Below are 22,942 nucleotides of genomic sequence, written 5' to 3'. Positions count from 1 at the left end.
TTGGCAGGCATTACACAGTTTAATGCCAAAACTCTTATCTGCAAGGGTTTCTAGTCTGATTGCTTAATAAAAACTTGGCAGGCATGCCTGGTTGTGTGTTTGCCTGTGTGGGGAAGGGGGACAGAACATGGTTTTATACAAGGTAACTGCAGAAGGCTATTATATGCACAAAGATGAAAGACCACAGAAACACCAATAATGGAGGAATGTATTATGAAAATGGCTGTGTTTGCAGAGATAGCTGCATTGATTTGTTTTATTAAGGAAGGAACTACAACTATTTTTATAAACATTGGAAACCCTTTATAGACCCTTTGCTGAAAATGGACAAAAACAAATTGCTGATGTCAGCATTGATTAAAAAGGTTTGTTTATGGGAAGAAGGGATCTTTCACATGCAATGTGAGACAGTGGAGATGGTTTGTAACTGCTGCAAAATAAGAAATCAGATATTTTCCTTGGTTTTTTTTTTACCCTATTATAATCTTTCTTTTTCTATTTCTTCTACCATGTTTCTGTGGCTTTTAAAATCTTTGTAACATCTTTTAATAAAAAAAAATTGTTCATTAAAAATTAACTGTTAATGATATCCATGCTATTTCAACAAAGCAAAACTATAAAATATCTTAATTTGTCCAGATTTATGTAAAGGGGAAATGCTATCTTTGCATTGATTTGACAATGATACCACTGTCAATGCCATTACCAAGGATAAATTCAATACTCCATCTTCACATGATACCTTTTTATTACAATATCAAAAAAGTGGGGTGGGGGAGGTATGCAAGTTTTCAGGATCAACAAGGTCCTTTTTTTAATATTTTCAGGAATGTGCCATCAATACTATATTTAAAACCATAAGAAGGTTAAAAGAAACACAAAAGAAACGCATTTTCTTCATATAACATTCTGTGTGTCTTACTACCAATCACACCACCTTCTGTAAACCCTGATTTTTTTCTGTTATGCAAATATATATATATTATAAGTAAATATGTATGTATGTTATGTATGTATGTGCTGGAAGCCCCACCCACCCATAATTAGCTATGTTTATTAAACTTCTGTATTAGTGTCAATCGGCTACAGATACATATTACTTTAAGAATTAAATACATAACTGTTTAATTCAAACAAGCAGAAGGGCAAGAAGAGAAAGCATTATGTGGATGGCACATCTGGTTGTAGATACCAAAACATTCAACCATTACAATTCAATGATTCTCTAAGTAATCAACTTTCAATGAAACATCTCGGTTGAAATTACATGTCAAAATACGCTAGATAGTTTTCTTTACTACAATCATACCGTAGTAGTTTAAGAAGAACTATTACAAAATGCTTTAGTTAGTGTACTCTTCACAAAGAGCCAAAGAAGCAATGTAATAGTTGTAGTAGAGTGTGGGAAGAATGCTTCTAGAAACTAGGAATTTCAGAAATATATTACTTGGTAAGCAAAATAGCTACAGAACTCACAGCCACAACCGTTATGTCTACTATTATTTCACTTAGTTAGCTGCAGGTTCAGTGCATTCAACTGTGCCCAGTCTCTCAATGATGATTTCTGCCATCAGGAGCCGTCTGATAACACTGTTTCTCACTCAAGAACACCCCTCCTTTATCTGGATTAACTCTGTAAACGTACATAGAAAGAGTTAAGAACCCAGGAAATAAAACGAGTGTTTACAATGGCCCACCTAAGTGAAAATTTCAACCTGAGGGGATTCAAAAACAACTTAATTTTTAAAAAGACTAATAGGCAAAAATGGGGGTAGAGAAAAGCAAGAGGAAAAGAGAATATAACCAACAGAGCAAATACTCAGAAAGAGACCATTCACTGACAGTTGTGTCTGGTGCAGAGTGCCCTGCTCTATAAAAGTGATTGAGGACCTAAGGCTTTTAAGTTACAAAAGACCTCAGCAGGCCTAGTCCATCTTCAACGTCACTGAAGTGCTTTGACAAGATATAACTTTTCCCCGTGCTCACTGGTGAAGATAGGAGCCTTTTTGTAGTGTTCCACCAACTCATCCATAGTATTAAATCGACGCTGCCCAATGCAATAGACATTGTCCACCAGCTGCACCTTGAAATGTTTGTTCTTCCCTGAAGCCTTTAGAGATACTGAAAAGTCACTGGGCTGCAGAGAGAAAGGAAAGACAAATGTTTAGAGAGTGCACAACATGGGATTTAAAGTCTGTTACAAGAGAAATTATCTCCGTCCCCACATACACTAAGGATTAAGTATTTTAAAATGTGTATTACTATCATCAATGGCAGAGTGGCTAATCCAGTGAAAGTATCTTAGTAACATCATAGACTAATATAAATCAATCTATTTACCAAAATATTACTGATTTAAACCAAAGGTCTCCAACTATTTAGAGAAAAACTTCTATGCACACTTAATAAACGTAAATATTCAAATGCAGAAATAAGGTCACTATGCTAGCTTTACATTTAATTCCCTCACCACAAGAGGGCCTTTCTTATTTTTTCTTAAAGGGTGTCTAATACAAGTTTTAACAATTCAACATTTAACATGGCCCAAGATAAATATGTGCAATACCACATTACTGGTTTAAAAATATATTTAAAACTCTGCTCCTCTTATCTCATTATATAAGAACTAAGTTTTCAAACGATGAACTCATTTTTGCTATTTGCAAAGGGGAAAAAAATCACTCAGCAAAGATTCTTGAGCACACAGATTTTTCTTCCCGTTATTTCATTTAGCCTCTGACTGCGATGATTTTCTACTGACAATATTTCATTTAGCCTCTTATTTCTTTTTTTTTTAATTTTAAAATATAAACTTTATTAACAAATAAAACACACACAAAACATATATAACAAAGCACAACAAAAAATACATTATACAATAAAACAGTTATATATATTCAATCATTTGAAGCATCTTGTTTCGTAGTGATGTATCCAATTACAGTTATACATATTCCCATAAATCTTAACTCACTGATTCCTTTTTACCTCTTTACCCTGTCCTCTCTTCTGCTCTCTAAGACTTCTTTTTTTGTTCTGTATATTACCTTCACTTTCTGAATTTCTCTCTAAATGTTTTACCGCCCATAAGGGGGTGGTTACATGCACAGCTATACTTTTATTCTATCTGATTTCTAATTATATTTCTTCCATAGCAACCCTATTCCAATACCATTTATTCCAAACTTTATAAAATTCAGTGTCTTCTTTTTCCTTTAATTCTTTTGTCAACCTATCCATTTCCGCACATTGTGTTATCTTATCTATTATATCTTCTTCCGACGGGATTTTTTCCGATTTCCAATTGCTAGCATATATTATCCTTGCCGCCGTTAAGCAGATATTTTATTTCTTTGGGATAAGATTTTGTAAAAATTCCTAGTAGAAAAGTTTCAGGTTTCTTATCTATTTGTAATTTAGTAATTTGTTCTAACCATTTCTTGATGATGGACCAGAATTTCTTTGTCGTGGGCACGTCCACCATAGCTGATAGAAAGTGGCTTGTGGATTCTTGCATTTCCAACACGCTGAACTGTTTTTTTGGTTTATTTTAGCCAATCTTGTTGGTGACATATGTCACCTATAAAACATCTTTAGCTGGTTTTCCTTGTAGGCCTGAATTGTTTTTGTATTCATTTGCCAAAATTCTTCCCATTTATCTAATTCTATTGAGTGTTTGAAATTCTGCATCCATTTAATCACTGTGTGTTTGACTATTTCCTCCTCCATCTTATACCTTAACAGAAATTTGTAAATTTTACTGATTAGTTTCTCTCCAGAGTCTAATATGATGGTATATAATTCCTGTTTCTCTTTACATATTTGATACTTTTTAATATATTCCTTGTGTTTGGATTGTATCTGTGAAAAGGTCCACCAATCAATTTCCTTATTTAACTCTGCTTCCAGTTCATTTAGCCTCTTTTTTCATTTAGCCTCTGACTGCGATGATTTTCTACTGACAATAGTTTGCTTGTTTCACTTTAAAATGATTTGCTTCAAAAATATTTTTCATTTCCCAATTTTGTGTAGTGAATCATTTATCTCCTTTTAGCTATTTACCTAGTTCAGGAGCTCCTAGTGCAGGAGCTAGGCTACATGTTTAAATAACAAAACTGGTACAAATGATTCATTTGTAAACTAAATACAGGAAGTCCTCAATTTACCACCATAATTTAATTCATCCAAGTTACTGTGATAGATCAATGCAGATAATAAACAAAATAAAGTTTAAGGCAGAATTAAAATACATTTGTAAAACAATCTAACATCCATAAGTGAGATCCAAGACAGCCTATATTAAATTACAATGTAAATATTAAAATTATAGCATATATGACAACAATGGTATCTAAAACTATTAATATCAACAAAGTAACAATATCTAAATTTTAAATGAATGGTAGTTACAAAGAATGCATTGCGGGAGATTGGCCCATCAAAGTCTGACGGACATGCTTTATCTATGAGTACTATCTGGCCATACACCGAATCTGGGTGACTAGGATATCTACTAATCAGAGGTAGTGTGAATTTCATTTTGATGTCTCCATAAAAGGAGCAACGAAGAAAGACATGTTCTCTAGTTTCCACTTCTCTGGAATTAAAGGGCGAGAGACTTATGTCCATAAGGAGCATAATGGAATAAGTCGTGACAGTCATAAAACAAGTCGCCCACGTGACCGACCTGGTTTGCTATCTTTTAAAAAGCAACCTCAACAGTCATTAGGTGCACTAGTTTTCCTGAAAACCAGAAGTAAATGCTGTTTTTTTGATAAAACATCGTAAAACACAGGATGATGCAAATGGCAGTAAATTTGGACCAGTTGCTAAGTGCCAGAAATGCAGTCATGTGATCATTGGGACCCCACTGGTCGGAATTTCACAATTGCCTCGTAAGTACTGCCAGGGAGGTCTGTCATAACTTCAAACAGTCATTAAGCAACCAGTTGTAAATTGAGGACTACCTTTACAGGTTGCCAGTAGCTCCTTTGCTAAAGGATTAGGTACAGGGGTGAAATGTAAAATTTGTTACTACCGGTTCTGTAGGTGTGGCTTGGGGAGGGGTAATGTGACTGGGTGGGCGTGGCCAACTTTTTTTTTATTTTATCTTTTCAAAGCATTTTTTCTGCAAATGCAAAAAAATGCTTTGAAAAGCCTCTGCCAATCAGGAACACAGCTGGGATCGTCAGAGCCTTTTCAAAGCATTTTTTTAACCACCTCTTCCGCTGAAGAGGTTGCAGAAAAAAATGCTTTAAAAGTCACTCTGATGATCCCAGCTGAGTTGCCTGATCGTTTTAAAAAAATGCTTTGAAAAGTCTCTCTGACAGGCAACTCAGCTGGGATCGTCAGAGAGACTTTTAAAGCATTTTTTTCTGCAACCTCTTCTGGGAAAGAGGTGGTTTAAAAAATGCTTTGAAAAGGCTCTACGATCCCAACTGTATTGCCTGATCGTCAGAGAACCTTTTCAAAGTATTTTTTTAACCACCTCTTCCCCGGAAGAGGTTGCAGAAAAAAATGCTTTGAAAGTCTCTCTGACAATCCCAGCTGAGTTGCTTGATCGTCAGAGGCTTTTTTTTTTACTTTTAAAAGCATTTTTCGGCGAAGAAGTTGTAGAAAAAATGCTTTTAAAAGTAAAAAAAAAAAGCCTATGGTGGGGGAGGGCCACAGGGATTTTTGCTACCGGTTCTCTGAACCACCCTCCGCCATCGCTACCAGATCGGGCGATCCGGTCCGAACTGGGAGCATTTCACCCCTGATTAGGTAAGTTCTTTGTTAAAGGGTTAGGTAAATTCAAGTTCTCTCATGGCTATCTGTGAAGCACGTACAAAAGCTGTAATTGATACAAAATTATGCAGCTTTTTTTTTTCCTTTTAAGTCTTGTAAACACGTACTGTGTTCACACTGATGTAGGGGTTTTCAGAACTGAAGTATGTTTTTCTACTTTGATATTTTAAAGAGCTTAGAATGATCTGATGGATGAATCTTGTTATGATCTAACCCAGAGGCAGTATCTGCAGTAATTCCTATTTCCTGAAACCCTTGTTTGCTTTTACCCTGAATTTATTCCTTTTCTGCATGCTTATATTCAGAGGTAGAAAGCCATATATGGCTCTCAGCTGAAAAAAAACAGAACAAAACAATGACCTAAAATTTATTAGAAATTATGTTGAATAAAGCTTATTTTACATTATGCTATTCAGGCAAACTGATTATGCCAATACTTTGGACTATCTAATTGTAGAAGACACATTTATTTCTAAAATTAATTTATTTGCCCACATTTTCTACCAACAGCAAACTTATTGCTCATTCTCCATATTATGCAGGAACTATTGCCAAGAAAAATTATGGGAGCAAGAATTTGTAATACTAAAAACTCTATTTGCTATAGAGTACTTGTACTTTAAAACAGAGCACTTGTACTTTAAAACAGGGGTCCCCAACCTCTGGTCTGCAGTTCAATACCGGGCCACAGCCCATTGGGAACTGGGCCGCACAAGTGGCGGGCATGCATGCAAAACCATCCCCTCTCCCTCCCCCGCCGCCAGTTCACAGAGTCGGAAAGGTTGGGGACTACTGCTTTAAAAGATACAAAAACAAAAACAAAAAAAGAGGAAAAACATCAGATTCAGAACTGAATGTCTGAGACAAATGTTCAAGAATGTTCAAGGTTTGTTTATTTCACTGAGAAAATATGAAATGCCTTTACATTTAAATTTTACCATTATGTCACTATTGGAAAACTCCAAATTGGGAAACAGAAACTGAATCTAGGTATGAAAACCTGTTTCCCTGGCTATTGGAACATTGTTCTGATATATCTGTACTATTAACATTTGTTGAAATAAAGGAGTCATTGGTAAGGAAAGAATGTGGGAGATAAACTAAACTTACTGGTACTGATGGAAGATTAAATACATTATTTCCTTTGTGCACTGCTCTAATCCTGCCAATTCAAAGCAATGATTTCAATTACTTTAAAATTTGAAGTAGAATTCCCCCTCAATGGACAAAGTGAGCATTATGACAGCCACAGAAAACAAAGTATAGTGGTTAAGATTGATTTCTATACTAGTGACAGCTAATCCAGAGAAGGAAAAATCAAAGCAATGTGCTGAACAAGGCCTATGCAGCTATCTGACTCATTAGTTGCAAAGCAGACATAAAAAAATGTTTCTGTCAAAGATATTTCTCCTGAAAAATGAATATTAATAATCGCTTTTCAAATCAAACTCTCATATTTACATTTCAAATGCATATGCCTATAATTTTTCCTTCCACCAAATAACAAAGACCTTGTTTTTGTGGCATTATACTTAAAAAGGGCGGAAGAGGATGAGGGGAAAAATCTTTACTTCTTTTCAGAGAAGCGCTACTGAACAAGAGGCTCTGACAATTTTCCTTCTGCAGAAAGGAAAGGAGAGGTCTAGGCTCCCACCTTTCTCCTCACAATGGGCAAATATTTTAAGTAACAACAGGAAATTGGGGAAAAAAACGCATGTCACTGAATGTATTCTTGACTTCTTCCTGTTGTGAATATTTAATTAATAAAACCTTAAGACTTCATCTTGGCATGTTATGCACACTACAGTGTGTGGAGGTTAAAGTCAGTTTCAAACTATTCCCTGCTGTCTTCCGCTGAACTCATTTCAAGAGTGTTTATTTTTATAGTTTGCATCTGTTTGCCTTTTGGGTTTTCAGCTCTTGGCAGATATTTCTGTGACTTTTCCCACTGGACATAGTTGCTACAGCTGGATGGTTTGCAAACAATATTTCCCAGGCTTAAGACTAGTGGAGCTGCATGCAATCGTGACAGCTACTTTAAGGGCACATCTGAACTAGTTACTTGCTATGGGTCAAACTCTAATGCATAGCTGATCAGTGTCAGTCACCATGACAAATACAAAACCAGCCTTTGTAAAGGTTCAAAATAAAAAAAAAAATCTGTAAAAAGAAATGTTTTTTTTCCATCTTTAGTTCTGTACTAAATAGTTATGACTCAAAATGCGCTCAAAATTTCCAAGTTTCCATACTTTTGGATCTTTGCTGGAAAATTAACAATTTAAATCAGGTGACATGAAAACAATTAAACCTCTACACCCTTAGTAATCAGGCAGTGGAGATAAAAATGATGTTCATGAACATGTTATTTTACAACACAGTGTGATGTTTTATACTTCCAGGAAGTATATAATTTGGGGAAATAGCTTACTTTTTATCAATATTACTGTTGTTGTGATACAGGTGAGGTAGCCCTAAATTAGGAAATGTCTACTCTATTCTTCCTTTCACTCTACCTGTTATATTGCCTTTCATTCCTAAACAAATCCTCTTCCCTCTGTGGTCAATTGTTTCATCATATACAGATAGCTAATCAAAATTAACACCTACAGGTGATAACCTAATAAAACCATTAGCTGGATTGACCCAGGAATGCCAGTCTCAAACCTCCTGTTTAATACAGTACGATTATAGGTAGCTCTCGACTTATAACAGTTCATTTAGTGACTGGTTTAGTTCAAAATTACAATGGTACTGAAAAAAACTGATTTATGACCGTTTTTCACACATATGATCTTTGTAGCATCCCCATGATCAGGTGATCAAAATTCAGACGCTTGACAACTGACTCATACTTAAAGACCCTTGCTGTATCCCAGGGTTATGTGATCAACTTTTGCAACCTTCTGACAAACAAAATCAATGGGGAACCCAGATTCACTTGACAACCATGTTACTAACTCATCAACTGCAATGATTCATTTAACAACTGTCACAACAAATGCCTCATTTAACAACAGAAATGTTGGGCTCAATTGTGGTTGTAAGTGGAAGACTACTTGTATTACAGCATTCTCTTATGCAAGAAACCTACTTTCTTTGCAAGGCCTAACAAACCTAGGCTTCTATCCTCTAATCATCATAGAGAACTGTAATAATAACTACTTAGTGACACACCATGCTGTTTTCCCTCCCCCATTTCAATATTTAATTATCTTTCAATTCGTACTTTTCTATGGGTTAATTTTGGATATTTTTAACACATATTTTGGAACATTATAGATAATGAAGTTTATCCCAGGCACAATATTCCTAACTGAAAACTAAAACACATCTTGGAGCATACTGAAAAGAATGAAAATCTTATTAAAAGTAAGAAAAGGGAAAAAAGGATCGTATTACCAATATAATTTTAGACATAATTCATGCACTGTAATGTATTTTGGGAAAACCTAAAATATTGGAGATAAACTGTAATAATCAATTCCAACTATCAAGCCCGCTTGTGTCTATAACCTTCTGATATAAAGGAAAAATCATGCCAGAATCAAAGTTCATAAAGATCCTGTAGAAACCCATTCTATCCTCCTCCTCCATCTATATGCTACAGCAATGTAGAAATAAATCTTCAATCAATTATTCTGTAATTTAAATAAATAAAATAAATAACTTTATTGTCATTGTACGTGTATACACAGTATACCCATACAACGAAATTCACTTAACACCCAAAGACCAGGTCCAACACACATAATAATCCCCAAACACACTCCCACCCACCACAATTCTCAAACAGCGAGATTCGAAAATGTCGTCGAGGGCTGGTAGCTGGAGTCTGATGATATTCTGGGCAGTTTTAATGGTTCTCTGTAGAGATTTTTTGTCCGCTACATAGCTGCTCCCATACCATGCAAGAATGCTGAATGTCAGGACACTCTCAATGGTGCTGCGATAGTAGGACAGAATGCCGAGATAGACTTATTTGGGTCATTTGCTTTGCACATAGCTATCATCCTCATAACATTTCTCAAATAACAACCTCAATAATTTCCTTTGTCTTGTCAATAATACATATCACCAAATTAGTAGTATGCTGGATGAAAATTCTGGCAATTTTTAAGATCAATGAATTTAAGGACACCAGATTCAGGAAGGCTTCCACTCAGTAGGGTGCAATTAAATTCACCAATCAATGATTTATTCCTGTCAAAATAATTATCATTTGAATATATGTAAAACAGAAAGAATAGTCTCTTGGCTTTTTCCCCTTTTCTTTGATGATGATTAATAGTTATACTTTCTATTTGTTCTAGCCCATGGAGCATACTATGTCTTGAATTCTATAATTCATAAATTGAATATAAATATTGGATTTGATTTTTATTTAGGGTAGTTCACGAAGTGCTCTTCTTCTAGCACAGCAGGACATCTTTTAAAAAGTGCATAACGCTACTTGCCCAAAGGCATTAGAGTCTTGAATTGTCCTAAACTTATTCAAAAAGATCACAAGGGAAAACTTGTGTTGCTCTTCAGCTTAAAAGTACAAAGAACACTATGAGTCAGCAAAGGCCAATGAAAAGTCATGATGAGTATATAATAATCTGTGTGCTATTTCTGAAACTCAAAAAGTTCTTGTAAAGCGAATATTGAAATCACCATTGTCTTTCTGTGCTCAAACTTCAGATGAGATAAAATGGTCTCATAATTAATTATCAGTTCTAAGGAGGTGCCAGCTGATGGGACTGAAATTCCCTATGAGCACTTCTCATTCCATATTCAAAGAATATGTCAAAGAATTAGCAAAGAGAATTCTTTTATTTTATGTTATTCATAATTTTTCAAGGAACTGATCCAAGGCCTAAAATATAAATCAAATACAGGTAGTCCTCAACTTATGATCACAATTGAGCTCAAAATTTATGTTGCTAAGTTAGAATTTGTTAAGTGAGTTTTGTCCCATTTTACAACTTTTCTTGCCCCATTTGTTAACTGAATCAGTACAGTAGTTAAATTAGTAACACCGTTGTTAAGTGAATCTGGTTTCCCCATTGACTTTGCTTGTCAGAAGTTTGCAAAAGGTGTTCACATGATCCCGTCATAAATGTGAGTCAGCTGTCAAGCATCAGAATTTAAATCACTTGACCATAGGGATGCTACAATGGTCATAAGTATGAAAAATGGTAATAAGTCACTTTTTTGAGTGCCGTTGTAACTTCTTCAATCAGTCACTAAATGAGCTGTTGTAAGTCAAAGACTATCTGTATAACAATGCAAAAATATTCTCCAATATTTGTTTGTTACAGTATCAGATGTACAAATACATTCTTTCTGCTTCCTGGCGACTTATCAGATGGCTTTAAGCCAGAATTCATGTATCATCCTTATCATACAAAAAAAAAAGAGAATAATGCTATTGCCTATTTCATACGTAAGAGTGAACATTTTTTTTCATCCCAATCCAATAAAGCACCATCATTCCAATTTTTTTCTTCACCACCCATTAGTGCAGCCCTAACTATTGTTTGGAATTGTCTTTTAAAATACAGGTAGTCGTCTTTTAGCAATCCTCGTTAGTGATCAATTCATTCAATTACGATGGTGATAAAAAATTAACTTTACAACCAATCCTTATATTTATGACCTTCCCAGGTCTGTTAAGCAAAGGAAAAGAAAGCTGAAGTAAGATCATAAGCACAATTACAATTTTACTTAGTTACTGTTTTGCTGAGCAAACAAGTTGCCAGACCCATTTGTGGTCGCTAAATGAAGACTACTTATAATGCACAATCCTCTGAAGGAAAGGCAATAAAACTTCACCAGGTGCAGCTCTAGATATCTACAACATCTTCACATAATGAAATCCTCAATGACAACTGGCATTCAAATTAGGCTGTTGATCATTTTACTGACTATGTGGCACAACTAAATGAATAATGGTATTCATTGCTCAATTAAAACTGAAATTCAAATTTTTAAATTCAAAACTGTTCCACCATGTTTACTAGAACTTATTTATTATTCCTAGTTAAGGCTGTACTAGAGTCACAGACCAAACAATCATGAATTTTAAATCAAAACCAACAAACCCTTTGCATGTACTTTGTAAATCAACTCTGCTTAACAAATAGAATGTATATCTCTATAATGTATAATCTAAAAATCAATTTTTGAAACAAAGCTAGTACAATGTATGAAACATTTAAAAATAGTGAAAAAGAAAAGGTGTAGAGATTTAACCATGGTCTAACTGTAAATGTTTCAGTATTACTGAAGTCCATCTTGAGGTGGAAGCTCTAGAAAGCTGTATTGTGAAACCCACAGGAAGTGGCAAGAGAGAAAGCCCATCTAAAAAGATCTGGAAATTATTCAACTGTATCCAATTACATCTGCTGCTATAATAAATGTAGTCAATCTTTAAAGTAGTATAGGATTCTTTAGCTGCAATGCTATGCGGTTAGATTTCAGCAATATTCTTCTCAAACATAGTTTTCAAATCTTTTGGTAAAATGGACCAAAATGGCTGTTCTTTGGAACTTGTTGACAATTCCATATACAAAACAGTCAGAAGCAGAAAAAGCAAATATCTAAGTGGACGCAAAAGAAAAACAGGTTAGCTAAAATTTTGCTGAGTTGAGCTTGTACAGAAGCTGAATGCACACCCTTTGGAAGTTCATATAGGCAGGATTAATAAAGCAGAGAATTCAAATACAATTACCACACACCTTGAAACTTCAATCTATTAAACTAACTTTTTCTAACATTTGCTTATGTGTTTAAATTTGTTATGAGAAAATCCAATTGAAAACTATATACCTGAAAAAATTTAAAACCAGAGCACAGCAATGGTATACCATACTTATATTTCATTTTGCCCTATATAATTTTTCAATTAATGAAAGGAGAACTGTAGTACACGACAGATGAATAATCACTTTGAAGAACTCCACTTGATTCATACAGCAAGGCAAAGCTATAATCTGCTACTTCATTTATTCTGCATAATGCATCACAACATTTTGAATTTATATGATTGTAAGCCGCTCAGTGTTACCCTGTGGTAAGATCGTCAGCCAATAAATTTTATAAATAAATAAATAAAATTTTGAAATGATAGCTACTTACTGAAGATTCACTGTCTCTGACAAGGAAGTCGCCTTCTGATCCCCTTTCATTCAGAGCACATTCTGCCTGATGTCGAGTAACGTTCCCATAATACCATTCTTTTCCTGCAAACCGTCCTGTAGAAGAGGGCCCTGTGTAGCTTATCTGAGGAGGGTGGGAAGCATTAATGGTAGGACCATCACTTAAGATTACTACATAGTTTTTGGGAACAAGACCAATTTGCCCGCGAGAATTTTTACATTTCCACCATTCTGGGTCATTTTCTGGTTTCTCTATCACTTCCATAGTTTCACCTTTTTCAAAATTGAGCTCTTCTTCAGTGACAGAACTGAATGGATACAATGTCTGGACAATGTGAAGTATTTTCATGGCTTGGCCATTACTCATGGATGCCCCTTTTCTCAAACTTAGAAAACTTGGTGAATCAGCAGTCGCTTCCTCAACTTCTTCAACTACATAGTTTGAAGGAAACCAGCCAATATGTCCGTTGTAGCTCCCTCTCCACCAGCCATCGCTGCATTTTTCCATAACAATCACTCGAGATCCTTTAACAAGAGATAGTTCATCCTCCCTCTCGGCCACGTAGGCAAACTTCACATAGGCAGGGATGTTCAGATCATAAATCCTATCAGCACTGCTACCATTTGATGGGTATTCTGCATCAGTACTAGGAGTTGGAGAGGCGTCTCTAGCACTTGTCTTCCGTTTGGTTTTACCCAAACCTGTCAAAAATAAAACAAAAACATTTTAAACACATATTAAGAATATGTTCATCTGATTCAGAATGGGAAAATATCTCAATCTGAGGGTCAAGGAAAAGAACTAAGACACTGAAGAACAAAGTATGCCAATAGAAAAATAGTTCAACATTTTTACTTTTTAAGAAAGTCTTTTTATCCTAGAAAAGTAACTGCTAAGTGAAGCTTTGATGTGACCTTTAAGGGCATTTTTTTCTAAAACCACTAGAGATTTAATAGACACAAAATACTGTGGGCAAATAATAAAGGAAATACTATTTTTATAACCAGCCACACTTCAGACTGCATTGTGTGAATAAAATCTCTTAAAATGATATCAGCCAGTCTTTACATGTAGTTGTAGCAAATATAAAAACAGCAACAACTAATTAACCAAATGTAAGCTCAATGATATGCAAAATCCACTATTCAGTCCATTATAATGCAACAACAAAAAACCTTCTTCAGAATGGTGTGCACACACTACAATTATTTTTGCATATTTTTGGTGGAATTTTGATGGTAAAATTATGTAGGTAGACTTCGACTTATGACCATACTTGACCATATGTTGGTCAAGCAACACATTATGTTGCTTAGCTAAAAATTTGTTAAGTGAGGTTTGCTCCATTTTGACTTTTCTTGCCACATTTGTTAAATGAATCATTGCAGTTGTTAAATTAATAACACCGTTAAGTGAATCTGGCATCCCCATTGGCGTTGTTGGTCAGAAGGTAGTAAAAGGTCATAAAAAAAACATGACCCCAGGACACTGCAACTGTCATAAATATGAGTCAGTTGTCAAGCATTCAAATGTAAATCATGTAACCATGGAAACGTTGCAACAGTCATAAGTGTGAAAAATGATAATATAGTAAGTCACTTTTTTCAGTGCTGTTGTATCTTTGAACAGTCATTAAATGCACTGTTGTAAGTCAAGGACTACCTTAGTTGTACAGTTCCCAATATCTTTTTCAGAAGATCAATTTTGACAAAAATATTGAACTTGTTCAACCTGGCAATGTGTAAACAAGCCATGAGAACTACAGAATGGGCAACTTTTTAAAAATAATTACTACTATGATTAAATGATCTGTTGCAGGAACAGGAATACAATTTGTATCATTTATGTTAATTATGTCCCATTTATATAAAGATTTAATATGATTATTTAGCACATCAAAGAAATCCTTACTTCTCAATCCTACAACACTGCTCATTTCAAGGTCAAAACCAGGCATTTCAATCATTTCAGAAGTATTTCAATCTCTGAACAGCCTGGTTTAAGGAAGTCCAACCCATTGTAACTTTGAGTATTAGCAATTAACAAGAGTATTAGGTATGTCTGCCATCTTGAGTTGACATATATATATATATATATATATATGTTTTCTCAGGTTTTCGCGGGTGTTTGTATGTAGGTCTTTGGTTATTCGGGTCTTCTCCCACGTAAAATTGGAAGTGTCTTGGCGACGTTTCGACGAAGTCTCATTCGTCATCTTCAGGCTGGTGTTCTCGGCTTCGTGCTTCCAGGAGCACGAAGCCGAGAACACCAGCCTGAAGATGACGAATGAGACTTCGTCGAAACGTCACCAAGACACTTCCAATTTTACGTGGGAGAAGACCCGAATAACCAAAGACATATATATATATATATATATATATATATATATATATATATATATATATATATATATATATATATATATATATATATATATATATATATATATATATATATATATATATATACACACACACACACACATATATATACATATATATATATATATATATATATATATATATATATATATATATATATATATATATATATATATATATATAGTTGCTTTGCAGTGAGATGGATGGCTAAATAAATAAATAAATAAACACAAAAATAAATAAATGTGTCACCTCTCTGAAATTAACACATGCTGTTTTAACTATAATGATCAGTTGTTTGAATCTCAACTTTATATTTTTACCTTCAACTTTAAGAGAACACATAGGATAATCTGTCTAGCATAAAAGAAGTAAGTAATTTGTTTATGCAAGGCAACTCACAAAATGTTCAAGAAAAATACATACACATATACATTTATAACACTGCAGTACTGATGTCTTTTTTAAAAACAAATCCTTCCTTAAACAGTGTGCCCTCACATATCTATTTGATTCAATTATGTTATTTCTTAATTACACATCAAAATGCCAAATGCTCATTTACAGTGCATAACAGGTAGTTCTTTGTTTAATAACTACTCATACAGTGACGGCTCAAATTTAGATGGTGCTAAATGAGCAGTTCTTACAACTGGTCCTTGGGTTTACAAGAGTCACAGCATCCCTATAATCACGCGATTGCCATTTGCAATCTGTGTTGCTGGCTTCCTATAAGAAAGGTCAGTGGGGAAGCTGGCACGAAATCACAAATGGGGACAACATGACATCCTCACTTAATAACCTGCAATGATTTGCTTAACCACTGCAACTAGAAGTGGCAGGATTTCTGGTGTGACGTTGCATTCTATGACAGTGTTGCTTAGTGTTGGCATTCCATTTCCAATTACCGTTGTTAATTGAGGACTACTTGTTCTGACATCATTTTCCTAAATTTCACCAAGAGAAGCCTGTGAGACAAAATGGAAGTTGTTGCAACAAAAGGAAAAATATGATTGTACTGATATGATTGCAAAATTCAGGAATCACCCCCCCCCTTAGTAAGGAATAATTTAATGATTTCCAATATGATATATTCTAAATTTTCCAGTTTTCTGTACTTAATATTCAATGGAATACTTTCCTAGCATAGCTATTATACACAGTGATACAATTACAGGAAAACAGTACTTCTACTCTTTCCAAAATAGAAAGCTCCAGGACAAACTGACTGTAACTGGGCTATCCTGAAAAGTTCCACTCTGTCTCTAAATAATAGTTGTGCATCTATGTAGTGAATACAAAAACTAGAGATATTAACTCTAAATATTTTACTACTGAGAAATTGCAAAAACACAAGTCTAAGGTTCAGGACATGTTAGTTCCTTATTCTTCCTTAAATCATTTTCCATCTGCGTGGAAGATGAGATTTCCAAATACTTAGAAAACACTTATCTGGCATCAATAATCTAGTGCAATTAAAAATAGAAGTAAATCTTAAATAACAGCTAATCCATAGGATGTATGCGAACATGGGCTACATTTCTTATTTATTCAAAAGAATAAAAATGTTTAATCAGATTAGGAACAGGTAAATGCAGCAAGACAATGGTATCTGAAATAAGCCAGGATTCAAGAGTCAGATGCCCTGCTTAAACCCCCAAACCCCCTCTACTATGAACCTCCTCTCTGAGGGGATGACTGAGCCAAAAATAGAAATGTAATCTATTGCAATTTACATGAAGAACATTAGAGTAAATCTGAACTTTTCATTCATTGTATTTTGATCATATCTATTGCTGTGATTTATGGGCTATTTTCTAATTACTAAGTGTGTAGCAAAATAATGTAAAAAGCCAGACTTCACTAAGCTTTTGCATGTGTTTGCCATCTATATAGATCTATCTTGTACTTCATTTTACTTCTTTGGGTCACCTCTAGGTTACAGAGTTTTTTCAAAGGATATCAAACTTTGAGCAGGTGTGCATGAGAAAATGCAAAAATTCAGTATCCTGAATTGTTTTTTAAAAGCTTTAAAGCTGCTGGCAGGGGAATTCTAGGGAAGTCCACATACATTAAAGTTGCCAAGGTTGAGAAACCTTGCTTTAAAGGGGTGGGGTGGGATGCGGGGAAACCCTCTGTTACATTGAAGATCAAGTTTCTAATTTTGGCTACTTTGTGATCCAGTTTTGTCAGTTTATGCCAAAGTAGGAGTGAAGCAAGATTTGCCTTAATTGGTTTCTTTTAATAATTGCATTTAGCAGAGCGTGTCCTTTTTCGGTAATAAGGCTAACTGTAGATACTCTAACCAGAAAACCTTTGCCTGGCATCTTCTTTCTTTTAATCTATTTATGTACTAACATGCTTAAGTTTGAATGCTGCTCTTCTCCAAATGGTTCTGAGTAACTTGCATCAAACAAAATAAATATTAAAAAAAAATCATGCCACTAAGCTCTTTGAATGCTCGGTGAGGAAGAAGCAGGTCAGATATCATGGGAAGCTGGCTCACAGGTAGGCAACACTGAGAAAAATTCAGCAATGAAGTGTCTGTAATTGCAATAATTTAGTAGAAGGAACCCTTAGCAAGTCCTAACTCCTAGTGAATGTATAAACTCAGGTCAGAGCAGGTGGTCTCAAATATATTCATGTGTAGAGTGTAATGTAGATGACCTTGGCAAAAATCCTACATAGGTAAAAAATACTAAACATTTCTTAAGTCTTGGGAAGGGAGGTAATATTTGGAAGCAGCTGAGGCAAATGAGCCCCTGATTCATTGGATTATAAGCAGGAGTTGTAAAGCACGATCAAACTATAATTATTATAGTCAGTCTAAATAAAGTACAATTGTAGAGTTGCTTTTCTAATCTGGTCCACCCAGTGTGGCTGACACCATGTGACAAGTTACATTTTTAATTGTGCCTGGCAGTCAATTAAGCACCCACAGTGGTGGTTTACATGGGCAAATCTAGGTATACCCATAATACATTGCACCAACTGGGTGATCTTCAAGGCCAGCCCCAGATAAAGCAAATTATAGCAGTTCAGCCATGAGATGACAAAAGTGTACTGCCACAGCTGGTGTAACTGCACAAAACTCTTTCTATCCATTGCCTCTATTTGCTGTTCAAGTACAGCCATGAATCTAGGAGGGTCTAAATTATGAGTCAGCTTCGTTTCAGGCAACACAACTTTCCTTGTTCATACTTAAAAATAAAATTGATTTTAGATTTAGGTGGCCTTCGAATCCACAGCCACAGAGAATGTTTCTCTCACTAACATTCAGTATGACTTTATTTTTCCTCATTAATCTTTGAGTATTGGGGCACTACACCTCCTATTCAGTTACGAGTTATACTGATGACCTCACACACTGCCTACAGATGATATGACACAGTGGCTTGGGATAGATGTTAAACAGCGGGGGGGGGGGGATGGGACAGATCTCTGTATCAGACAAATCTAAGGCTTAACCACTCCCTCCTACCACAACTGAATAAAACCAGATACTAGAAAAGGGGAACCATCGAAACATGGTACATTGCTCCCAGCAGGCCAAGATGAATACCATGGTACTGAAGTCTGGCAAGGCATGAAGTAAGACTAGAAGTAACTTTCTATCCTGATCTTGTCAAAGATTGTCTAACATATGTGGTTTCTAGCCATACTCTTATCTGAATCTTGACTGACAGAGATCCAGATACTCCGTTTCACTTAGATTTCCTGTAGCGGTCTGCTGATCATATTCTCAACAATATTTCCTTAAAAAGAGCTATAGCTTTTTAAAACAACAATTTTAGTGACATCTGCTTGAGCAAGGGTGTACACTGACGGCCTCTTTCAAAGTGGCTGGTTCAATGACAGATTTACTTCCCTCAGCTTTTAAAAATGTATTGTGTATTTTTTTCCCTACTGCTCAACTGAATCTGCATTATGCTGATACTTTTAATGCTACAATTTTTAATATTAGGTTTTAATTGTTCATTTTACTAATGTGTACATGTGATACAGCTACAAACAAAACTATTAAATCTTATATAAAAATTGTAGATATCTACATAGGAACAGCATGGGACTTTTCAACAGCATTGGAAATTATAGTCAAAAGCTCTGCTTTTTACATTACAATGTATAAAGTCTGGTTTGGCTCCCTTTGTTTGAGGATTAAGACCATGCGTCTATACACATATACGGAATTAAGCTTATTCTCTGTAATTATAGAAAGGATTACAAGAGAATGTAGTTGCTAAGCAAAACAGCATTTTTGTACCTTTAGAAAAAAAAGTTAATGTTTCTATTATTTCACAAAAGCTTTAAATGAAGCCCTCAGACAACTCCCTACATTGACATCAAATAATATTATTTCAATGTGATAAAAGGGAGAATGTATTAAATAACATGCCAGGAAAGTAAACATATGAATGATGTTTAATTTTAAACCCATGACCTGTTGGACTATCATTTCAAAGATTATTTCCTTACCTAAACAGAAGGACCCCAAAAAGGCAAAAATTCAGTGGAATCGGAAGCAACTGCAAATGACCATGAAAGCACTGAAATGCCACAACTTTGCCAGATTTCAAACCTGCAGGAGCCATGGGTCCTGGATTTTGAATGCATGCTGCAAGTTAATCCATTTGTGGTATGTTCATTCAAAAACTCTTGCCCTATGATGCACTGTTTTGCTAATTAAAAGTTACAGTCAAACAAACACAAAAGTTTCAGCAATATATAGATTTAAATACATGGCAACAGTTTTTTTGTCCTGACAGCTTTCACTAGTTTTTAGAAGACGGCCTCCAAAAAAAGCCCTGGTATACTTTGCTTAGCCTAATCCAGTGGAGAAAAAGTTTGATTAAAGATGCCAATGTACTCGTAATGTAATATATTGCTGAAAGGGTAAATAATTGAAATCGATTATCCAAAGGCATGACAGTACCAGTCAACGTCTAGCTAAAGCTTTTTATATTTTAGGAAAGAAAATGAAGATGCAGATGTTTTCAGTTTGATGTGCTTGATAGCACAATATTGTAATGATGAGCAGATTTGTTGAAATCTGAGAACAAAATAAAAACACTTCCCAGATATACATATACACACGTCCAAAGTTTGTATATTACTTTCAGAACTAAAATTAAACAGGAAATGAAATGATGCTGTTTAAGAGAAAACCGTTTTCATACCATTAGTCTCAGTTGGCAGAGTAGTGTGTGGGGGGGGGGGTGGAGAGGGAGAAGGAATAAAACAAGATTTCATGGAGAAAATCAACAGCTGCTTAGAAAGTCTTGACAGCTATGTTAGTGGATGGTGGATAGAATTGCTTTAAATCAGGCATCTATCTTCCAAAAATATCATTGTTCTGAAAGATGAAAAGGATGTCTTGATTATTGCTATATGTTCCTTAAGAGTTTTAATACATAAAGTCCAGTGGAAGAGAAAGAATCTATCAAGCTGAAAAAAGTAAAAGCAGAAACCCGAACAATATTGCTATTCATATAAATCACATCATTTTATGATGAAATAATGTTTTCATTGACATTTTAATTATTTATACATTTCTATAGCACCAAGTTAAAAGTCTCTGGGCTTCCTACAAAAATGCCATATGACACCTATAATGTTATGCTTGACACACAACCAGCTTGACACGTAACCAGCTCAGTCACTCTCTCAGACCTAGAAAGAAGGAACTAACAAATTCCTTCCAAAAATAGGTATTATTTCATAAAAATATTTAGTTTCAAAAACTTTTAAAAATTAAAATACACTATTTTTTATATTAGCCACATTAGGTTTTCACAAATGTCATTATTCATTTTAATTGAACACTGAACATTTTACCTATCTACGGTATATATATTTACATTTAGGAATCATTTTTAAAATGTATATTTACTAAATCTGAATAAACATGTATATTATTTTTAAAAATTATGTGTTTCTTCTCCCCAATGTGGGATCCAAGACTGCCCCAAACATAAATAACCCATTATAAATAGCACACAATCTGATTTCCTCTAGTCAGTCTAGACTACATTTGCTACAATTACTTAAATTTGCCAGTCTGACTGTGACTGGAGATTACAGTTCAAAACCTGTTAAAAGCAGCATGTAGCTTTAGCAAGCCTTAAGAAATTGCTACAGTTCAAATCCTGCAAAGAGCTGACCAATTTTTTTTAAAGGAGAGATTTGCACAACCAAAAACTCTTCCAACATTTGTAGACCTAAGGACAATTGGCCTATTACATCAGAACCAATGTATGGCTAAATGGAAATCCCAAAAAGTACCTAAATGCTCCAACTGTACCGTTTCTGGTTAAAACAGAATATGGGTATTAGCAGACAGCTCGGAATCAACCACGTCAATATTATGAGGACACGATCCAGAATACTGATCCTAACTGAGGAGATGCTCCAAAAACTGCTATAGGAGGATACATTCTTATATGAATCTTATTCCCTTAGCAGCTCTCAGAGGAAAAAGGTGCAATTGGGTGGGAGAGGGAAAATTTGTACATGTGTGAAATTTCAGGTTATCCTTGATTCTAGGAGGCTGCCAGGACAAATCTCTGCTTCTCCGTCGTCTTAGCAATATCACAAAAGTGGGTTGCATCTTCCTACTTCCTTCTTGGGCTGAGAGAAAGAACGACAGGCCCAAAATCAGATTTTGGACAAAGGCAGGACTAGAACTCATGATCTCCTGGTTTTTAGCCCAATGCCTAATCACTACACCAAACTGGCATATTTATTACTACTTAATATAGTACTAACGACTAATATTACTATATAAATAGTGCTAAAATGAAAACTGCTAAAAATAATTTCCCTAATTTTTGATCAATAGCTGCAGGGCCATCAACTCAGCCCAACAAAATTAGTTTCTAATACTCTTCTTGTACCTCTTCCAGGCCCAGTCATTTGATGCTGAATACTTAATTTCTTGTCATTTTATGATTCTAATTAGAGCATTTCCACTATCCCCACAATGACCCTGTTTTGTTTTGTTGTTTTTGCTGTCTATTATATTATTTTAATCTGGGCTGTCTATTGAATTCAATGTTTTGAGCTATTTCCATTTTTTCTATTTCTGTATGCTGCCCAGAGCCCATTGAAGTAGGAAGGCCAATACACAATACATTTAAATATTCATTCATACAAATGAATGAATAATATAAGTGTTTTTGGTTGCTTTATTAAGGTCATTTCTAGAAGTATGGTAACCCCCAGTGAAACAGGACGTATTTGACATTTGCACTTACACAATACAATTGTATTTAAATATTTGGAGGTCTAAAATTTCAAGTGAAACAATTCTATTACAGTGGCATGCAGACATTGTTCCAATGTCATTTAACTTTAAAAATGATTTGATATGCCGTCATTGTCAGGCTTTTCTATTTCATTTCATTTCGTTTTGTTTTAGGGAGGGAGTAGAAAATGTAAGAATTTATTCACACCAGTACATATACGTATGATTTTCAGCTTAATGTATGAATAAGCTCCACTAAAAGATACTAGAGTCATGTAAAAGGACAAGCACTTTTAGCCTCCTTCAGCCACTTAAGACAGTGCAGCCAGTTAGAAATAAAAATTGTATTTGCAAATCATTGTTGGATATATCAGTTACTGGTACAATTTGC

The 22,942-nt window shown here is 34.8% G+C and overlaps 1 protein-coding gene across 4 annotated transcripts in view; it reads right to left on the bottom strand.

Annotated features, from left to right (window-relative positions):
- Positions 1-730: 730 nt before the first annotated feature.
- NCK2 (NCK adaptor protein 2) overlaps positions 731-22,942 on the bottom strand; it is a 75,146-nt gene continuing 52,934 nt past the window's right edge. For all 4 annotated transcript variants that reach the window (XM_034419622.3, XM_034419612.3, XM_034419603.3 and 1 more), the window contains 2 exons: positions 12,907-13,628; positions 731-2,137 (listed from right to left, as the gene is read on the bottom strand). In XM_034419622.3, coding sequence (XP_034275513.1) covers positions 1,943-2,137; positions 12,907-13,628 — 917 coding nt within the window. In that variant the 3' untranslated portion in view covers positions 731-1,942. The remainder of the gene's footprint in view (positions 2,138-12,906; positions 13,629-22,942) is intronic.

This window comes from Pantherophis guttatus, chromosome 5 (genome assembly GCF_059756535.1).
Source record: "Pantherophis guttatus breed Tessera chromosome 5, ASM5975653v1, whole genome shotgun sequence".
Classification (NCBI taxonomy): domain Eukaryota; kingdom Metazoa; phylum Chordata; class Lepidosauria; order Squamata; family Colubridae; genus Pantherophis; species Pantherophis guttatus.
Note: the sequence above shows the minus strand (reverse complement) of the source record. Positions and strands in the feature narration are given on the sequence as shown.